The 20,347-nt window shown below is 52.7% G+C and overlaps 1 protein-coding gene across 1 annotated transcript in view; it reads right to left on the reverse strand.

The window, feature by feature from the left end:
* The window catches only part of IGSF21 (immunoglobin superfamily member 21), a 236,972-nt gene that overhangs the window by 29,099 nt on the left and 187,526 nt on the right, over positions 1–20,347 (reverse strand). The window contains exon 4 of the mRNA XM_035020234.1: positions 7,680–7,798. Within this exon, the coding sequence (XP_034876125.1) occupies positions 7,680–7,798 (119 nt within the window). The remainder of the gene's footprint in view (positions 1–7,679; positions 7,799–20,347) is intronic.

Genomic DNA, 20,347 nt, shown 5'->3' on the forward strand with positions numbered 1-20,347 from the left:
AGAAAGAAAGAAAGAAAGAAAGAAAGAAAGAAAGAAAGAAAGAAAGAAAGAAAGAAAGAAAGAAAGAAAGAAGGAAAGAAAGAAAGAAATCATAAAGCTAAATGTAAGAGTTTTAAACTATTAAAACTCTTAGAAGAAAAACAGGAGTAAATTGTGACCTTGGGTTAGGCAAAGCCTTCTCAGCTAGGACACTAAAAGCACAAGCAACCGAGAATAAATAGATGGAGTGAACTTCGTCCAGAGGAAACCCTTTCATCCTTCAAAGGACATCAGTAAGAAAGGGAAAAGATAATTCACGAAAGGGGAAAAGATATGCAAATGTTACATCTGATAAGACCCTTGTATCTGAAATAAAGAAAGCGCACAGCTTAATGATGAAAAGACAAATAACCTAGTTGAAATGCGCCCACGATCTGAAGGTATTTCTGCAGAGAAGGTATCCAAATGGCTACAAAGCACATGAAAAGATGATCAACATCATTAGTCGTTAGAGAAACACAAATCAAAACCTCAATGAGAACCACTTCACGTCCACCAGGACGGCTGTAATCAACAAGGCAGGTAGTGGGAGCTGGTGAGGATCTGGAGAGATGGGGACCCCCACGGCGCTGGAGCATAAGTAAAATGGCACAGCTGCTTGGAAGTCAAAAGGTTAAACTCAAGAGTTACGATTTGGTTCAGCAATTCCACTCCCGGGTATGCACCCAAGAGAACTGAAACCATACGGTTACACAAAAACCTGTCTGTGAACAATCACAGGAGCATTTTTCATAACAGCCGAAAAGTGGAGATGTCCTTCAACTAGTGACTGTATAAAAGAAATGTCATATATCATACGATGGAATATCACTCAGCCATAAAAAAGAATGAGGGATTGAGGTGTGCAAGAGTGACAAAGACCACGTATTGTATGATCCCATTTATATGAAATGTCTGGGCCAATCCATAGAGCTAGAAAGTAGATTGGTAAGGGTTGCCTGGGCGTTCGACTCTGATTTGGGCTCAGGTCATGATCTCAGGGTTGTGGGATGGAGCCCTGCATTGGGCTCTGCTGCACTCAGTGGGGAGCCTGCTTGGGATTCTCTCTCTCTCTCTCTTTCTCCCTCTGCCCCTCCCCACCACTCATGTGCCCTCTCTCTCTAATAAAAAAAAAAAAAAAGGAAATTATATTGGTGATTACTTTAGCCTGGGGCAAGGGGTATGGGATGGGGAGTCATTATAATGGGTATAGATTTAAAAAAATCTTCTAAAATTGGTTGCACAACTAAAAGTGTTTGCACAACTCTGTGAGTAGGCTAAAAACCATTAAATTATATGCTTTAAATGAGTGAATTATACGTTATATGAATTATAGCTCAATAAAACAGTTTTGAAAAAAAGCACCAGATGCACTTAATAAAAATTCAGTAAAACATACTGAAAAAAATAAAAAGTGTGCTATGCAAAGTTGATTAACAACTGTTCTCTACAGGGGGACCCTGTGTCACCTGGCCCCAGGTTTTGAAAGCATTTGGTGTGGTTTGGTGCCATTATGGCCTTGGGTTCCAAAATTCTACCTTTAGTTGGCCACCGTCACTTGAAAGCCTTCAGAAGAGACATAGGGATCCCAAAATAGAACATTTTATTAGTGCTTGTTAGTATGTTATGACTTCTAGAAGAGCAGAATGGGTACGTGGGTAGGATGTCTTTGCCTTTGCTCTACCACTGGCTGGCTGGGTGTCTTAGGCAAGAGACGTACCTATCAGTTTCCTCATCTGGCAAAGAAATGGCAGTACCCATCTCACAGAGCTTTTGACATTATGGGATAAGTTAGTTTATGAAGACCTTAGCCCAGTGCATGGCATATTAGTAAATGCTCAGTGAAGGGTACCGCACGTGCTTGGGAGTCAGATGTCAATCCTCCTCTGATGCTATTTCTTGGCTCAGCGACGGTTGTGGGTTCAAAATGTGCCTCAGAGAAAGACGTGTTGAAGTCCTAACCCCCAGCACCTGTGAATGTGATCTTATTTGGAAAAAGGGTCTTCGTACATGTGACCAAGTTCAGATGAGGTCGTACTGGATGAGGGTGTGCTTTCGTCCAATGCCTGGTGTCCTTAGAAGAGGGAGATGTGGACACAGAGACCCAGACCCACAGAGGGAGGCTGCCCCGTGAGGACAGAGGCAGAGGCTGGAGGGATGTATCTACAAGCCAAGGAAGGCCAAGGACCACCGGCCACCACCAGGAGCTGGAAGAGGCAAGGAAGGATCCTTCCCTAGAGCTTTCAGAGGGAGCGTGGCCCTGCCGACACCTCGATTTCAGATTTCTGGCCTCCAGAACTATGAGGGAATATATTTCTGTGACTTTCAGCCCCCCAGAGTGATCCTTTGTTACTGGCATCCTGGAGCATCCGGCGCCGGGGTCAGCCTGGGCTTCTGCATCCGTACCGTGAGCTGGACATCTCCCTCGATGGCACCTAAACTCCACGAGGCGAAGACTTTCCTCGTTCTGCACTGCATCCTCAGCACCTGGAACTGTGCTTGGCCCCGGGCAGATGCCGAGTCAGGCAGTGTGGGATCAGGTGCATGAAGACCTCAAGTCCACGCACTCAGGCCTCACCTTCTCGGAGGGGCCTTGCTGAGCACCCTGTTTAAAATACCCGCCTTGCCCCAGGCTGTGCTTGCTTCTGCTTCGCTCGACCACCCTCTGACATCCACGGGCACCAGCGGTCTCCTTCTTCAGGTCTGCCTCCCTTCCTGCACGGTCCAGTCCAGGAGGGCGAGGAATTTTGTCTGGCTCATTACTGAAGCTGAATTCCAGTACCTACAACAGCGCCTGGAATGTACTAGATGCTCAATAAATGTCTGTTGCATAAATGAACAAATGAAGGACGGATGAATGAATGAATGAGATTCAGAATGCCTGCGTGTGGACATCCAAGTGACCTTCTAATCCATTTTAACAGAAAACTATTCTGATGTTGTTTTTACTAGGAAAAAAGTTCGGTACTGGACCGTCCATGTCACAAGCGGACACTGACCTGGATTTGGACTCAGGTCTGCTGGACCCCAAGGCAGGTGCTCCTTTCAGAGGGTTTGAATAGTGAGGGGCCTGGGGTCGAAGTGGATGAGCAGCCCCATGGGGCCTGGGGCACAGGAACCGTCTGAATTTTTGAGTGCCAAGTGTTCCTGGTTGGGGCTCGGTCTCACGGAGGTCCCCGCTGTCTCAGCTCTGCACAGGTCCCCCTCGACCCCATGCTCGCTTGACCTTTGCAGTCCTAATAGCTTTTGTGTCAAAGGTGGAGACGTGTCCCTTGGGAGCTCAGAGATACTATTAGGTGCACAAGCTCTGGGCTTGGGCAGACCTGGGGGGCCCCCCAGCTCTCACGTGGGGGAGCCCCTTAAACCCTTAAACCCCCTTCTCTCATCTGTGAAATAGGATGACGGGGCCTATATCTCGGGGGACACTCGTGAAGGTCGTATGATCAACAGTGCGCCGGACGCTCCGTGCACAGGGCCAGCCACACAGCCTGTGCTTGATGGAAAGTGGCCTTGATTATTCGCTGTGGGTTGAAAGGGCCCCCTCGGTGGCAGGTCTGTATGGAGAGGATGGCAGAGACACCTTGCCTCTTGGTCTTCCGGCGGAACCAGGAGAGCAGCGTCTTTCGGCGTGGGTAGGGGTGGGGGTGTCTGGGCTCACATTTAATTGATTGTAACATCTCACCCTTAACATGCTCCCCGCATAACCTGCACCCCCAAGAAGAGCCTCTGCAATCCTTCCGTGACTGTGTATAATGCGTTCCTGGAGCCCAGCACGTAGCTTTCAAATTGGCTTACAATTTATCTGCAGCTCGGATAAAAACGTTTTAATGACTATGGGGGCACAAACCCTCGGTGTCACCCACGGGGCTCCCAAATGTCTTTTCCCACCACATAGCGGGGATGTTACAGGCGTGAAATTACAGCCGCTCTCACATTTTGATCTGCACCCTGAGGCCCGTGGAAACAGCACGGTAGAATGTGCTGGATGCAGATGCAGTGGCGGAAGACGGGAGGCTAGCCTCTCCCGCACAATTGCTCTGTGCTTGGGATGCGTGCGGGGCCGTGGGACGGGCCCTGCTCCTCGTCTCTCTTCCCCCCACCGTCCTAGGAAGCTTCCCTTGGCCCCCAAATCGAGGAGAGGGCTATCTTGCCCCACTGTTGGTGGCCATGGTCCTTAGGGTCCGTTGTCGCTCAAAGGAGACCCCAGCTTTCAATGGCCTCCACTCGCTTGGAGGGAGGGTGTTGGTGAGCGCGCGTGCGTGCGTGAGTGCGTGTGTATGACGAGGGTCTATCTGTGCCATGTCACCGGCCAAGGCAAGGAGCTGACTGTAGTGCTTGACACCTGCCCTGAAATATATTTAAAGGGGTGGGTCAGGGAGGGGAAGGCAGAGTCACCCAATTTTCAAGTCTTTCTAATTGAGCCCGATGTGTAACCGACATGATCCGTATTTGTCGTGAGAGATACCATTTACTGAGCACTCAGAAGGTGCCGGGCGCTGGGCTCAGGGCCCTCTGTCCTGGAGATCATCTCACTGAATGGCCCCACCTTGCCCGAGCCGCTTCCTTCTCCGAGCCTGGGTCTGGGTGACAGGTACAGTGCGGTCTCAGCCTATGGAACCTCTTGGCCGCCTCATCTGGGCTAGGAGCTTTGCAAATATCATTCATTCGTTCATTCATTCAGTTAAAGGTTTATTTATTTATTATTTTAGAGAGAGAGAGTGCAAGGGGGTGGGGCAGAGGGAGAGAATCTCCAGCAGACTCACTGCTGAGCACAGAGCTGGATTCGAGGCTCCCACAACCCTGAGATCATGACCTGAGCCAAAGCTCTGAGTCGGACACCTAACCAACTGAGCCACCCAGGAGTCCTGCAAACTTTATTTAAATTAAAAAAAAAAAAAAAAACCTTACAACTACTCTAGGGGGTAGCCACCCTTGTCCCTATTTTATAGATGGAGAACTGAGGCCCAGAGAGGCTAATGAACACAATGATGGATCTGGGATTCAGCCTAAAACCTGTGTGTCCTAATGTTGTATAACAGGGATTATAACATCTCCTGGCTCACAGGGCTGTCGCCAGGATTCCACAACATAATGCACACGAAGCCAGAAGCTCATGCACTGTAGGCACAGCCTGGGGACGGACAGTGGCTGTGTTGTCGGCTCAGCTGCAGCCTTAGTGAGCATGGGGGGACCTGCCCCATCAGGAGACAGCTGGGCCAGGACCACCAACAGCAAGCACAATGACCTCTATGCAGTGGGTCCGTCAGAGGATTGACCAAGGTGAGTGCTATTTCAGTAAGAATCCTGCCCATGGACACCCTGAATTTCCAGAGGTCAGAGTCTGGGGCCACTGGGGGGTCTGCCCCTCCCCGGTCTCCCCAACAGCCTCAGCCTCCTGCTCAGTAACTGGGATCTCATCAGCTGTCTGCCCCATCCCACATGGCTGTTACCTTCTGTCGGGAGGAGCCCAGAGGTTCACAGTTCCTTGCTGCCCAGACAGCGAGATCGGAGGAGAAAAGTCTCCGCCAGCCGTGCCACGGGCGGAGAGAGAAGCCAGACCTGCCAGGAGCACACTGCCTTGCTCAGCCAGGACCATCAGGCCAGCCGAGCAGTTCTGGTCTGTCCCATAAGGTCTCTCTGCACCTTAGGTTCCTTGCTTAGCAGGTGGGATAATGGACTTAACAGATGTCAGAGCTAGGAGGGCTTAGGAGCATCTGGTTACACGTCCTCCTGGTGTATGGAGGAGAAGACAGGCCATGGAGGGAGAGTAACCTGCTCAGGGAGCTTTGGTGAATTAAGGAGAAGTGCGGGCCTCCTGGAGGAGGGGGCTTTTGAGGACCCTGTCCTTGCTCACATAGAGAGAAGCCTCAGCTGGAGTGTCTCTACTGTTTCCAGGGGTGCAATAGCCGGTGTGAGAGGCAAGATGCCTGGCTTCCAGCCCCAACACTGGACTGCCATCACAGGACGGTTTTGTGATCCTGGCTGTGTGACCTTAGGTAGGCTGCTTGCTTTCTCTGTCCCTCCATATCTGTGTCTGCAGAATGGGACCAATAATACTAGTGCCTACCCTCGGGTGGGTTGTGAGGACTGAATGACATAACATGGAAAGCACAGCCAGAAGCCTCCAAGGGACTCTCCTTGGGTCCTCCCCCTAAACTAGCTGCCACCCCACCTGCAGCCACTCTATCCTATCACCTGCCTGATTTTCTGCCCAGGATTTGGCACTGTCCACAGTTCTCTCTTAGGCATCTATGTGTGTTTTATGCTTGGCTCATGCACAGGATACAACTCCCCAAGGACCTTGTCCTATTGAAGGAGTATGTCCATTACCTAGCGCATAGTAGGTGCTCAAGAAATATCTGATGGATGGATGATTACGTACATGTCCCTCATCAGACTGGGAGCCCCTCAATGGTGCACACTGAGTTTTGTTCTTCACCAGATTCCCTGGGCTCACTAGCCCAGGGCCGGGCACCAACAAGCCTCCTTCAGTGAAGGGAGGGAGGTCTTCCTGGCACAGTCACCTCCCCGCCACGGCCCATCCCCCAGGAAGCCACGAAGCCAGAACGCACCATGTGCTGCCACTGCGGGAATCAGTGTCCCTCTGGAGGTCTGGCCTTTGGAGGTTTTCAATTTCCCTAGAAGCGGTGGCTTTCATCAGGGCCTTTATGCTTGCATTGATTGCCTGACTATGACAAACTTTGTTTCCCTGGTAAATATCATTCGATAAGAAAATCAGAGAACGCTGGAGTCGGGGCCAAGTCCCTAGAATTCTGGCAGCAGAATCGGAGAACATGCCTGAGGAGAACGTCAGCAGTGCCAGAGGCTGCTGAGACCTCTGGGAGCAAGGCCTTTGTTTGACAAATGGAGAAACTGAGGCCAGGGTGGGGACACAGCCAGCCAGCATTACTATCCTCATCTTGCCGATGGAGAAACGGAGGCACAGATACAGGGTCAGACCCAGGACGCTCTGACACCGAGTCCAGTGCACGTTCTTACTGATCACTCGATGCTTCCATGCCCCAGGAAAGGCCGGGGGAGATTCAGGGTCAGAATCACTCTCTGCAGCCCATATGCATCACCTCCCCCAGGGAGGCTCCCAGATTATCCTGCCCCCAGGGGGGGACCCTCCCCCACTGCACTGTTCCCACGGGCACTTCTATGAACGTGGCTCTTGGCTTCAGCCTGGAAAGGTGCTCCCTCCCTGTGTCCTCACTGGGTCACAGGGCCCAGAGCTGGGGGTCCTGCATCCCACCCCTGCCTTACAGAAGTGGACACTGAGGTCTGCTGCTCCCCTGGGAAGCCCTCATTCTGCTGTCAGCTCCTCATTTGTCCCAGTCAAGGTGTCAGAGCCCCTTCAAAGTGCCCAGGCCATGAGGATCCAGGGACAAGGCCCGGCCCTGCCTTGTCCTGGGAGGAGGAGGGCCTCCTGGGAGAAGGGCTTCCTGGGAGGAAACCCTTGGGTGGTAAGGCCACAACTGTCCTACCTCGGCAGGGCCAGGCTCCTCGCTCCTTGAAGGCAAGAGTGGGAAAGAAGAGGGTTCACGGCCTCCCAGCAGACGTTTTGGCAGGTGGTTCCCAAGACAGCCCCTCTGTGCAGGGCGCACGCGCATGCATGCAGCTCCTCGCTGGGACTCTGGGGCCAGGGGCCCTGCACTCACCCATGACGTTGAGGAAGATGTTGCCCGATGCCAGGACCACCTTCTCTCTTGTGGCGCGGTCGTAGATGCCCACGTGGCATTCATAGGGACCATTGTCTGAGATGCGGACCTCGGGCAGCCTGGGGGGAAGCAGGGGGGCAGGATGAAGGCCCATCATAGGGCCCTGGAAAGCGCAGTCCCCCATCACCCCGAAAACAACCTCCAAGCCCCACCGTTCAGCCTCTGTTCAACAGACGATCCTGGATCGACTACGTGCTCCTGTGCTATGCTGGGAGGGGGAGGGGCAGCAACATTTATGGAGCACCGACTGTATCCCAGACCCTGTGTGCGACGCTCCAGGAGGTGAGGGTGTGGGGGCTGTGTGTCCAACCGGAGTTATATCTGTGCTCCTTTCAGTTTCTTGAGCTGCGGATGGTAAACGGTGCCTGCGCCTAGAGGACCCCGGGTATGACCGGGGCATCTGACATGTGGCACAGGCTCAAAACTGTGCCCTAGCGCGTCACCTCATTCTGCCCTCCGCATAGGATCACTATGCCCACCTCGTAAACATGGAAACTGAGGCTCTAGAGGGGGCACAGATGTCCCCCCGCCCACCCCCACCAATATGGCTAATAAGAGCCAGGATGGGAATTTAAATTCCTCTTTAGGCAACTGCCTTGCTGTCCCTTTGGGTCCAGCCTTGGGGGATTGAGAAGAAACAGGAAACTTCTCATCTCCAAGGAGCCCCCGTCCCAGCGGATCAACACCTCCCATCCTTAAGGGTGGGCCTTTCCGAGCACAAAGCAGGGAGCAGCTGGTTCTGCCTGGGGTCCTCAGCAAGGAGCTGTGGCCTGGAGGGATGGGGGCTAGACCACTGCTGCATCAGGGAAATCTCTGGGTCCTCTGGCAAGTTCCAGCCTTCTCTGTGCCTAATCATGTTGCCAAAGGGGAGCCTCTTCTGGCCACAACTTAGAGGCAGTGGGGTCTCTGTGTTTGGGTCTCTGGTTGTAACACCACAGCACAAAACAGGAAGAAGCTCACGGTCATAGTCACGGTCATGAAGCCCTGTCCACCACACCGGCCCTTTAGTCCGATCAGAGAGCACGGTAGGGGAAGGAGAGGGCGGCAGTGAAAGGCGCAGGCTCTGGGTGTGGGTCAAGCCCTGCGCCCCCGAGGAGGGAGGTTCCTTGGATCTAGCTCTCTGTTCCCACCTCCTCATGGACACGTTGGCTCTCTACTCACCTAAAACACTCACTCCCATCAGCTTCTGCTGTGCTCTCCAACCTCAGATTCACTCTCTCCTCTCATGTCCACTGCCCCCTGCTTTGTCTCCCAGCTCCGTTCCCTCCTGACTCGGTGCCCCCCACTTCCCTCCTGACTCAGTGCCCCCCACCTCCCTCCTGACTCAGTACTCCCCACACCTGGGCTCTCAGCCTGCGTTCTACCCGCTGCTGGCTCAGAACAGAGCCAACACACATTAGCATAAGCAAACACCTTCATTTACATAGAATATGCAGAGGCTGACATCTGGTCTACCGACTGTCGTAAAAGGACTGGGAGAACAGGAGATTTTCATCAGGGAAACTGTGGGGAAGAGGCTGCTTTCCTCCCTTCCCCACCCTCAGGGGAGCACGCTGTCAGTGGGAACAGCAGGGGACTGGCTCCCCTTGGGAGCTATTCTGTTTGCTTGTAACTCAGCTAGGCTGGAAAAACAGCCTCTCTCCCGGGCACTGTTGCTGAGTGACGGTCGCCTAGAGTGACATATTTAGGTGACACTCGTAGGTATCAGTCATACAGTAAGTGAGTTGTGCAGGTGACATGTGCGCAGGCGACATACCCCTACAGAAACAGGCTCAGGAGACACGTGTAGCTGGCAGCCACCCAGGTGATGTAATGAGGTAATGGTGACAGGGTTGGCGCCCAGGTGGAAACGCGCAGGTAACTGCCATGTGGGTGATAAATGCAGAGGTGTTTAGATGACAGCAACACAGATTGCATGTTTAGGCCATTGCTACACTGATGACATGCTCAGGGGACAGTAACATAAGCAGTATGTTTGGGTGACTCCTGTAGGTGACACAGTGCAGGTGATAGAAGGTGGTTCAGGGGACACTTGGATTGGTGACTTGTGAAGAAGACGACTTCCCCGCTTAGGACTCTGTACAGACTCAGGTGTTCCTTCACTGGGCTCCCTAGCTCCACCAATGGTCCCAGACCCTCTCGTGGGCACCATGCTCCATCTCCCCGACCACACTCAGTGGCCAAGTCCTGGGTGCTCCAACCTCCCAAATGCATCCCGCACTATATCCATCCCCCCCCCCACCTTTTCTCACTTGGAATGTGGGCAGAATGTTAACTGGTTTTCCTGTCCCTGCTAATCTCCCTCTGGATCCATCCTGCAGGTAGAACCCAGATCTTTTTAGATGCAAATAGAATTGATGGCACTTCCCTACTAAAGCCCTGTAGAGACTTCTCTCTGTTCTTAAAGATTAAGACCGGAGTCCTTATCTTGGCCAACCTGGTTGCTCCTGCCACATCTCCAGCGCCTCTTAGCCTTGCCCTCCTCCAGCTACAACGGTGTTCTTTCCATTCCTCTCATTGCCAAATGCCTTCTTAAAAGATAAACTTAATTTTGGAATCGTTTTAGATTTACAGAGAAGTTGCACAGAGAATAGAGCATTCCCATACATCCCTCACCCAACTTCCCTCATGAATGTCTTACACGACCGTGGTACAGTTGTCAGACGAAGAAGCCAATGTTGATACATCACTAGTAACTCAAGTCTAGACTTTTTCTGGATTTCCCCAGTCTTTCCACTAATGTTCCTCTTCTGTTCCAGAATCCCATCCAGGACACCTCAGAGGTGACACAGGTTGCATTTAGCCCAGTGCCTTGATTCAGCACTTTTGCTTGCAACATTCTGTTCCAGGGAATGCTGTGTTCTCTTCCCCTGGCTGCATCCTTCAAGTTACAAAGGATTGGTCACTTTCTCAGGACCAGGTGAGTGTCGTGGTTGGATGGCATGAATGGCCCTGCTTGACAGCCTCCCTGCGTCCATGCCCCTGGCAATTGCCTTACAGTTCCTCCCATCTAAGGGTGGAATCTCTTTCCCATTCTTGGCCTTGTGACTTGTTTTGACCAATAGGATGTGTAAGAGTGATGGTGTGCAAATTCCAAGCCGAAGTCTCAAAAGAACTCTCTCTCTCTCTCTGTACCCCCCTGCCACTCTCTCCCCCCCTCACTCCTGCTTCCTCCCTGAGAACAAGCCTCTGATATGGACAAGAGCACACAGACATGGAGAGAGGCCCCAGCTGGCCCAGCCATGCCAGTCAAGGTCAAACGCAAGAGTGAGCCTAGCCAACCCCTAGACTCATGAGCAATAATTCATGGACATTGCTTTAAGCCATCCAGGTTTGGGATGGCTCATTATGCAGCAATAGCGAACTGATAGAGCAGTACTTGTCTAAACTGTTACTTGATGACTTATGTCCGTGACTCTCGAACACCCTCCTCCCCTGCCACACCCCGTAAGCTCTGGGAAGGCGGGTCTGCCCCTGTCTGGTTTACCGGCATGTCCCACGACCATGCATGGTGCTTGCCATCATGGTAGGTACTCGTCAACATTCAGTACATGGGCAGCAACCTTCCAGGAGGCCGTGGAGTGAGCACGGAGAATGCTGTCTCCCTCTGTGCCGGAAAGCAGGTGCAGGGTCTCATTCTTACCTGCAGACCCAACAGTTTCCAGGGCACGGCTTTGCTTTGGACCAAACACCTCATCTGACCTTGTGCGCTCAGTGCTAGCTTTCTAAAGTAGATCAAGTGGCCCCAAGATCTCTCCCTAGATCTGAGTGGCGTTGAACTGCATGCTGGATAAAAGGCCTTGCACAGATAGCCGGGCCCTGAGGGGGCTGGGGCAAGAAGAGCAACTCTCATCAGCAATAGGCTCCGATCAATAAACTATTAATAACTGCAAAGGTTTCTGGCAAAATCAGTGTAGTGCAGTTTAGTGGTTGGAGCTTACCCACACTGACAGAGGCTCTGAAGGGCATGTAATTGTGTTTTTGAAAAACTGGACACAGAGATAGTGGGGGGGCGCCTCTGGTTGTCCCCATGGCCCCCGTGGCTCAGGTTAGGCCGTGCAAGGGCTGGTCATTGGGGCTTCTGCCAGGCTCAGGGCCAGCACAAGTGTGTAGGCCTACTCTGCGCCATGCCCCATGCTGAGTCTTGGGGGTGAGGGGCCAATACAGAGATGCCAAGGACTTGGTGCCTGCCCCCGTGCCTTTGCCCAGGCATCAGCTCCTGGGATCTTCCTTCACCAACTGGCAGGTGAGTTTGAGCGCTCTGGTACCGGAATTCGCCTCCACTGCTCTAGAGCGTATTTCTATTCTGAGCCCCACCACTATCCAGGTAATGAGAGCCATCTGCTTCCTCCCTGCTGAGAGAAACAGGATGGCCTTTTATTTTCCTAAATTCCCTTCCTCCAGCTTCTGGTGGGCCCCCTTAATTCCGCGGACTGCAGTCCCCTGAGCGAGTTGTGTTCACATTCTCCACACCTGACCCGACTTCATAGCCTCCGCTCACCTCTCCTTCCGTGGCTTTGTCTCTCCATTGGGAAGAGTCCTAGATTCGCACAGAATGGAGGTGGTGGACTTGGGAATAGGGGGCAGGACAGGGAGGACACAGATGCATCTTTGAGTTTCCCTTGCTGTATCGTTAGGGAATCAGGTGATCCAGTGAGTGACATGTGCGGATATCAGAAGCCTAAATGAATGAACAAGACAAGTGCACTCAGAACAGAGCCCGGTGTGCGGTAGGCGCTTGTCCGAATCTTCCCCCTACACCGTTACACAATTACATTTTTAAACAAACTATTAAGTGCCAGAGGAGACACCAGGCACTGTCTGAAGTGTCGAGTATGTAGCCAAGAAGACAGGGCAACACTTTTCAATAGCAACACTGTAACACTACAAAACATCCTTTCTATCCAGTCTGCCTATATGTCTCCCCACTTCTTGGAAGAGGTTGGCTGGACATCAGTTAAGTTGTCCTAGGATCAAGGTCATCATGACGAACATCAGTCTCATCCTACCAAGTCTTAGGGCTAGCGCAATGTGTTAGGTCTGATGGCACCTCTATTACATATGGGTCTCCTGGGATCCTCGCCTCTTAAAAAATTTTTTTTGTTGTTTAAACTTTATTGAGGTATGATTGACAAACAATAAACTGTACACAAAGTTTACACATTTGATGGCTTTTGACATATGGAGACACCATTGAAACCCATTGCCACAATCAAGCTAGTGAACATATCTGTCACCCCCCCCGCCCCAAGTTTCCTGGTGTCCATTTGGAATCCCCTGGCACCCCAACCCCAGGCAACCACTGATCTGCTTTCTGTTCCTGTAGATCACGTTTCCTAGGGTTTCAGGTAAAGTGATTTCCTCTATGAGAAAAGTATGCATGGCATTTGTGTAGATGCTTCTGACCCTCTTTCCTTCTAATCTTCTCTCAGAAGAGAGGAGGTTGCAGGATAGGTGACAGACACCTGCTCTTTTCCTTCTCTCCCCTCTGCCCATTCTGTTCTGCCCGCAACCTCTCCACCTGTATTTCTTCTTGCCACCTCTCCCTGCTGGAGGCCCCTCTAGGTTATCCCCTCCCTACCTTGCTGCCAGAGTGATCTTATCACAGTGTGATCTGGAGGGTCCTTTCCCAACTTTGAACCTTCCCTGGGCTTCCATCCACTGGAGGATCAAGCCCAAACTCAGTGAGACTGAGACCATCTCTGATCTGGACCCAGAAAGGAAGGAGGAAGGGATGGAGGGAAGAAAGAAGCGTGTGGCTTCACATCTTTTGCCAAAATTCAACAATTAAATAAGAAGACTTGTCAGGACCAAACTTTTATAATCTACCCTATTTAAAAAGCATTTTGTAATTCAGATGTCTTCATTTATATACACAGTGTCTCATTCTGGGCTAGTGGAGAAGTTTCAGGTAGCGATTGGTCCTTTGAGGCTTTGCTTTAATGAAGAGAGGAGAGATCCTTTTCATTTGTGTAACCATTGTTTGCATGGAAACGGAGCTTGTGGGGGGCTGGGAAATAGTTCCTTCTTGCAAGTAGGTTAAACACACCCCCTGTAATCTTTTTAGCCTAGTGCCTGCCTCAGCTCTGCTCCCTGTCATCCCTGCTGGAAAGATCTCAAGTGGGAAGTAATGAAGTTTTATTGTTCGTGCATCTGCCATGCCTCCCGGATTGGCTGCACAGCCCCCAAGGCCCAGACCTTTTCTCTCCCTCCCTTAAATACCTGCTTACTCTCCAAGTCCACGGTCATGCTCCTGCAATGCTGGGGTAACTATTGCAGAATGCCCACTCCATCTCTGCGGAGCCTTGAGGCAGGGCTAATAAAAATGGCCATAAACTCTCTGGCTGCCATGGGTGCTATTGGGATGTCTGCTAATAAGACCCTTGGAGGTCTGCCGCTCTCTGGGAAAGGCGGGGCAGCAATTGGCCCCGCCCCTCCCCTCACACCTGAGCCATTTGCAGAGCCTGGCTGGGAGCCCGTGGGCAGCTCAGGTCTGTTTGTTTGGCCCAGTGGCCCAGGTGTGCACCTGCTCAGCCACCTCTGGCTGCTCCCCCTTCCCAGCTGCCCTCACTGCTTCTGACGTTCCCCTCACAGCCCTGGTGGCATGAACCCTGCAGGACTAGGAAACGGACTGGCTACCGGGGATAGCATTTGTGGCAACTGGCAGACCTGGGAAAGCAGCCAGGGACAGGTGAGAAAGGGCCTTGTCTTGGGATGGGATCCTCTACCGGAGACTCTGGGAGGGTGCGGGGGTACAGACCTCAAACTTCAATGTACTCAATCCTCCAGGGTCTGGTTGAAATGCAGATTCTAGTAGGTCTGCTCAGGGCCTGAGAACTTCTAATAAGCTCCCAGGTGATGTTGTTGCTACTGACCAGCAAACCCCAAGTCTCGGGTTCTCAGTCCTTCTCCCTCCCCTGTAGGTCCATCCATCTGTTTGACCCTGCCCTCTCCCACCAGACACACTGGGTGGTCCCCTCCCCTTGGCTTCACCAAACCCCAAATATCAGATGTGGAGCTTGGAAGGCCTTGACACATGTGTGTTTCTCGTGAGTACTGTTGAGCAGAAATTATTGGAGGAGAGATTTTGCCACTCCACATGGCTCTTTAAACCAGCAGGGACTGCCAAAAAGCTGGCCACACACGGAGCATGGCCTCCATCCCTCTCATTCTGCTCTGACTCGGTGCTGAATCTCTCTCTGCCCTCCTGAGCCAGACCCTGCACCTGCTCCCTATCTTCCAGCTTCTGAAAGAGATGATGCATTCTCAATCTTTCCTGGTCCCCTGGGGGTGAGACTAAGCTCAAGCTCACCCCGGAAAGTGGAACCCAGACCCGAGACTGAGATCAAGGGCAAGTGGAGTCTTGTTCTACTTGGTGGGAACTTGGCTAATGTGATAAGCCCTGAGCCACCCATCCTGAATACATTCCTAGGGAAGCTGCCTGGGGAGAAAGTTTCAACCCCAAAGGGATGGGGATGGAACATTCTGAAACCCAGAAACAATTCCCTCGCCTCCTTTTGGTTAATTCCTGGAGTTTCTCCTCCAGCGAGCCTTTGACAGGAGTGGACTGGGGAGATGTTGTCCCTGGGCAGGTGTGGAGCCACGGGGACTGAATACGCAGAGACGCTGGTGGAGGAAGGAGACTCTCCCTTAAGCTAAGGGACTTGTCCTGTGAACATGGATGCACGTAGAGGAGGCTGGGAGCTTTGCTCCTTTAATATCAGATTTCCCAATCCAGCCTGGTCGCTTAACCAGGGTGACCAGCTAGTCCTGGTTTGTCCAAGACTTTGCCCGTTTTAGCACTGACATTCCCTTGCTCTAGAAACCCTTCAGCTCCAGGCAAATCAGGCTGCTGGTCACCTTCTATTTGACAAATGAGAAAACTAAAGAGAGAGGAGAGATCTGCCCTAGGCCAGACAGCAGTCAGTGGCAGATCAAGGATAGAGAGGCCAGGCTACCTGTGCTGGCTGGTCCAGAGAGGGACCTGGGCAACAGGCCACAGACGGCCTCCTGCATGGTGGCTTGAGGATTGTAATAACATTACAGACCCCTCACTCAGGGCCCATAGGGGCGGCTCCTGAACTGTGGTTGCTCTGAGCCAGAAGCCTCAGTGAGTTGGGAGCTCCACGAGCCCGAACTACCTGGTGCTCTTTTCACAACACAAAGCTGGAGAGTTTGGGTCCAACTTCTCCTGCCCCCAACCAAGCAGCAGAAGGATGCGTCAGAATTGCTTCTTGGGGCCAGAAGCCCACAGCCACCCTCCATCCCCTTACAGCCACTCCCCCCCCACACACTGGGGAGCCGGTCGAGGGTCTGGCAAGCCTAAATGTGGTGGGCTCCCCTGAGAACATTTGAGCGGCACCACTTAGGAGTGAACAGGCTGTCTCGAACTGGGGGCCTCAGGGACCAGGTGGGGGGAGAGAGGGTGCTCTGGGCAGGGGGTCTGGGGCTGCCAGAAAAGCCCCTTAGCTAAGGGCCTAGCCCCTCCCTTGGCACCAAGAATTTCATTACCTTCTTCCTTGTGGGTTTTCCCCTTTCTTTCCAGAAACTGCCTGAACGTGTTTTTTTTTTTTTTTCCCCAGAGCCTTTGAAAAGCCATTAGCGATTTTCATCCCCCTTTCAATCTGAAAATGGTTTCCATCATAAAACCTCTCAGTGGGTGCAAAACATCTGTGGCTTCCAATCAAATGCAGGGCTGCTAGGGAGGGATAATGGGGAGGGGTGGCAAAGGAGTGAGAGAAGTTCCAGAACATTCCAGTCCCCTCCTGCCCTGCCCCTGGCTTCCCTCCACAGTCTGGGGAGTCTGGACCCACCTCAGGCCCTGCCCGGCCCCAGACTTTGTGGGTTGGCAATTCCGGCTGTGAACATTTAAGGAGGTCTAAGTGAGACCCAAGTGGCTCTGGGTCTCTGGCCAGCCCCTCATTCTAGCGACAGCGGATGGGGAGGACCCAGATGAGGCCCCATTCTTTCCCTGTATTGCCTTTCCAAGGGAAGGGGCTTATCTCCCACTGGCCCACCCCTGAGCTACAGCCTCCTACATTCTAGAATTTCATTCCCTTCCTCTTAGACGGCAAGGTGCTGGGCGCTCATGCCAGTCCAGCTCAGGCCTCTAGGTCTGTGTGACCTCAGGTCACTACCCTCTTCTGCATCTGGGCTGTAGGGAGCCTTTGTTCTGAGGCTCAAAGGGGGTGACCGTGGAAGGCCCCTCATTCCTGCCCAGAGGAGTGTTCCAGAGATGGCAGCTGTGATTTCCCAGTGGACACACTGGAAGTGACCTGTTTCTGAGGTGGGAAAAGGCCCTTAGGAATCAGATTTTATCTTCCAGTGATGCATTCTCAAACAAAAGTCCACAGAGCCTAACCTGGGATCCCTAGACCACCCATACCTGGGAAGTTAGTAACTGGGACCCTGGATGCTGACAGATCTGGGCTCACTGGCCCCTGCCGCTCTGGCCTCCTTGACGCCCGGTTGGTGGAAGGTGGGGGGGGCCGCTGCACCATCCATCCTGGCCTTTCCCACCCTGTTCGGCTGCTATCGGGAGCTTCAGCCAGAAGCCCACTCTCATCCTCCCTCCCGCTCTGTCCACCCCATTTTCCTGACTCTCTGGTCAGCTGCCTGCTCCTCCCCAGCCCTCCACTTCTGACCCTCCCCTCCACTCCCCTCCCCTTCCTCGCCTGGCCTCTCCTCCCCAGCCTCTTGCTGCTGCCATGGAAACCACTTCTTCCTCCAAGTCCTGATTGATCCGTTTCTCATGGTCAGCATGCTCAGAGCAGGGTCTGGCTGAGGAGGCAGGCAGAGGTGGGAGGGCCAAAAGGTTCTGGATGTTCCTTCCACCTGTCTTCCCCCCACGCCCTCCCAGGGCCAGCAGGCACAGGGCATGGGACAGGTGCCGCCTGGAAAGACACTGGACAGTGGGGAACCAGAAACCAGGCAGTGGGCCCAAGGGACCTCAGACAAAGGAAGTGGGGTGGCGAGCAGCGAGAAGTGAGGCAGAAGGCTGGGGGCACATGGTTGTACCCGCTGCCTCCTTTTTATCCCTGTGAATGCTTCACTTTTTAGCAGAAATCTCTGCCTCTCTGTCTTTGCCACTCTACTTGATGGTGGTGAGAGTCAGCATCAGGAGGACCCCAAGCGTCTTGGAATCAAGTCGGCCTTCAGCAGGAGCGGGAAGGCGTGGAAGGTGGCCATTCCAGGGCCCTGTGCATTGTCTGGCACCAGTGATCGCTCTGGTCTTGTTCGATGAACACAGCTGCACCCCAGGGACTGAGGGATTCTAGGGAACCATGCATGCCTCGTCCATCTCTGCACATCAGTGGTTCATTGAGCACCTACTGTGTGTAAGACCCAGTGCTGGCCACTTTGAACACTGATCTCTTTCAACCCTCACAGAAGCCCTCCAAAATAAGATAATAACAGTAATAGTAATAATAGAGTTTCCTGTGTGCCCGGTACTCCCAGTTTTATCATGCTGAAGTTGAGTGATGTGGGACAAGTTCGTCAGTATCTGTGCCTCGGTTTCCCCATCTGTAAAGCTCAATCCTCACAACAACCCCGTGAGGTAGGTATTAGTAGCATCATCCCAATTTCACAGATAAGGAAACTGAGGCATGGGGATGTTATTTAGCACTTGTTGATGCTCACTCAGCCAGAAGATGTCTGGGGCTCACTCAGCTGGAAGCTGGGGCTCGCACCCTGACAATGGGGCCCCAGAGTCGATGCCCTGAAGCCCCAAGCTCATTGTCTTTGGAGGTGGGAGTGAGTGACACAGGCTGCAAGGTCACCAGCCAGGGGCAGGCCAGAAGCAAACTCCTGCAGCCTGGAAAGAGAGGTGAGGGAGGAGCAGGATGAGTGGGTGCTCCGAAGAAAAGAAGGCAGCCGACTACGGCTCTAGAGCAATGGGTTTGGCTCCGGGCCTCCTGCTGGTGAGGCAGCTCAAGGCCTGGCTGTGCCTTCTGGGGATGGAGAGCAGGCCCCTTCGTCTGCAGGGACCCCATTTTTCCTGGAAGCAGACTGCAACAAGAGCCCATCACATGGGTCCCTCTACTATGGGACCGGAGTGGCCCAGAACCCAATCTCTTCAACCACAGTTTGACAAAAGAATCAGAAAAGAGGCTCAGAGGCATGGTTCTTGACCCCGAGACAAGCAGGCGGCACACCAAAGCACTGTAATTCAGAGAGGCTTCATCGGCCAGGGCCCGAGCCAGCCGGACCCTCTGGTGTGGCTGTCAATCAGGCCAGCCTCCCGCAGGGAGCCGACTGGGGGAGATGTCCTCAGAGTCCGAGAGGGACACGGCAGCCAGCCGACGTTCTATCATTTAGGACCTGCAAAATGACAACCCTCTTAGCAGATTAGGAAACTGAGGCCCAGACAGGCCAAGCAATTTGTTGAAGGTCACACAGCGGATGCCAGGAAGAGCTGGGGCCGGAGTGCAGATCTGTCAGGCTCCGGGAGTCCAGCAAGAGGACAAAACATGAGAGAGTGGCCCGCAGTTCCCTCTTTCCTCTGGGATGGCCCCGGGGTTGCTCAGAGCAGGGCCAATTACCCTGGCTGAGTAAAGCAAACCTTAACTTTCCCTGTAAACCTGCAGCTGGGCCTGGGGCCTCGAGGGAGGGCTGATCCCAACCAGGTCAGCTAATGGGTGACCCGGGGCCGAACCCGATTCCTGCTGTTTCATCAAAGCTGAGCTAAAAACAGCCTTGCTTTGGCAGTGGAAAATTGAAACTCCCAGCATCCTCTTAAGGCTCTTAAACAGGTCGGCCCACCAAAAAACCCAATCCTTCAATCTGGGTTCTCTTAAAAAGTAGGGCAGGCCAATTATGTTTTACTGTCCTGAGCCATGTGGGGCTGAGTGTGGGGAAGGTCAGGCCAGGGTGCCTGGGGCTGCCGGCAGATGGGAGCCAGAGGAGCCAGTCAGCCTCTCCCATCAGCCTCTTTGTCAAAACAAAATTAAAACGCCCAGACTCTTGCTGGCACCGAGATCCCAGGTAATAGGTATTTATCTTAGCGGGTTCGTTTTGGGCTTGATGCCATAGGGATGTGGAAACTGGAAGGTATCTTGTTCCCTGCTCTGTCTCTCGCCCCAGGGCCGTGCCTCGCACAGAGAAGACATTCTAGAACTATCTGTTCATTCAGACCTCCATTCAGTGTATGTTTACGGAGTACCTACTATGTGTCAGGGCCTGTCTGAGGTGCCAGGGTACGGCTGTGAACAATACAGACAAAAATCCGTCTTCATGACGCTGATGTTCTAGATGAGGGAGGCCAGAGACAAAGCAAGCTTAAAAAAATAGCATGTTGGTGGTTATAGATGTATGAAATAAAGACAGGACAGGAATAGAGCATGCTGGGAGTGGAAGTAGGGGGTTTAAATTTTAAATGTTAAATTGCAGGGTGGTCAGGGGGAGGGGACACTTGAGCAGAGCCTGAAGGAGGGGAGTGAGGGAACCATGTGGACATCTGGGGGAAGAATGGAAGTGGCTGACAACTGCTGAACTGACATTAAGCACCACAAATTTTGCTGGGCATGTTTACATCCATCATTTCCTTGTGAATTCCTTGGACCGACTTTATGAGATGAACAACGGTATGTAAATTACCAATGAAGTAA

This window comes from Mirounga leonina, unplaced genomic scaffold (genome assembly GCF_011800145.1).
Source record: "Mirounga leonina isolate KUSES-001 unplaced genomic scaffold, KU_Mleo_1.0 Mir_173, whole genome shotgun sequence".
NCBI classification, from domain to species: domain Eukaryota; kingdom Metazoa; phylum Chordata; class Mammalia; order Carnivora; family Phocidae; genus Mirounga; species Mirounga leonina.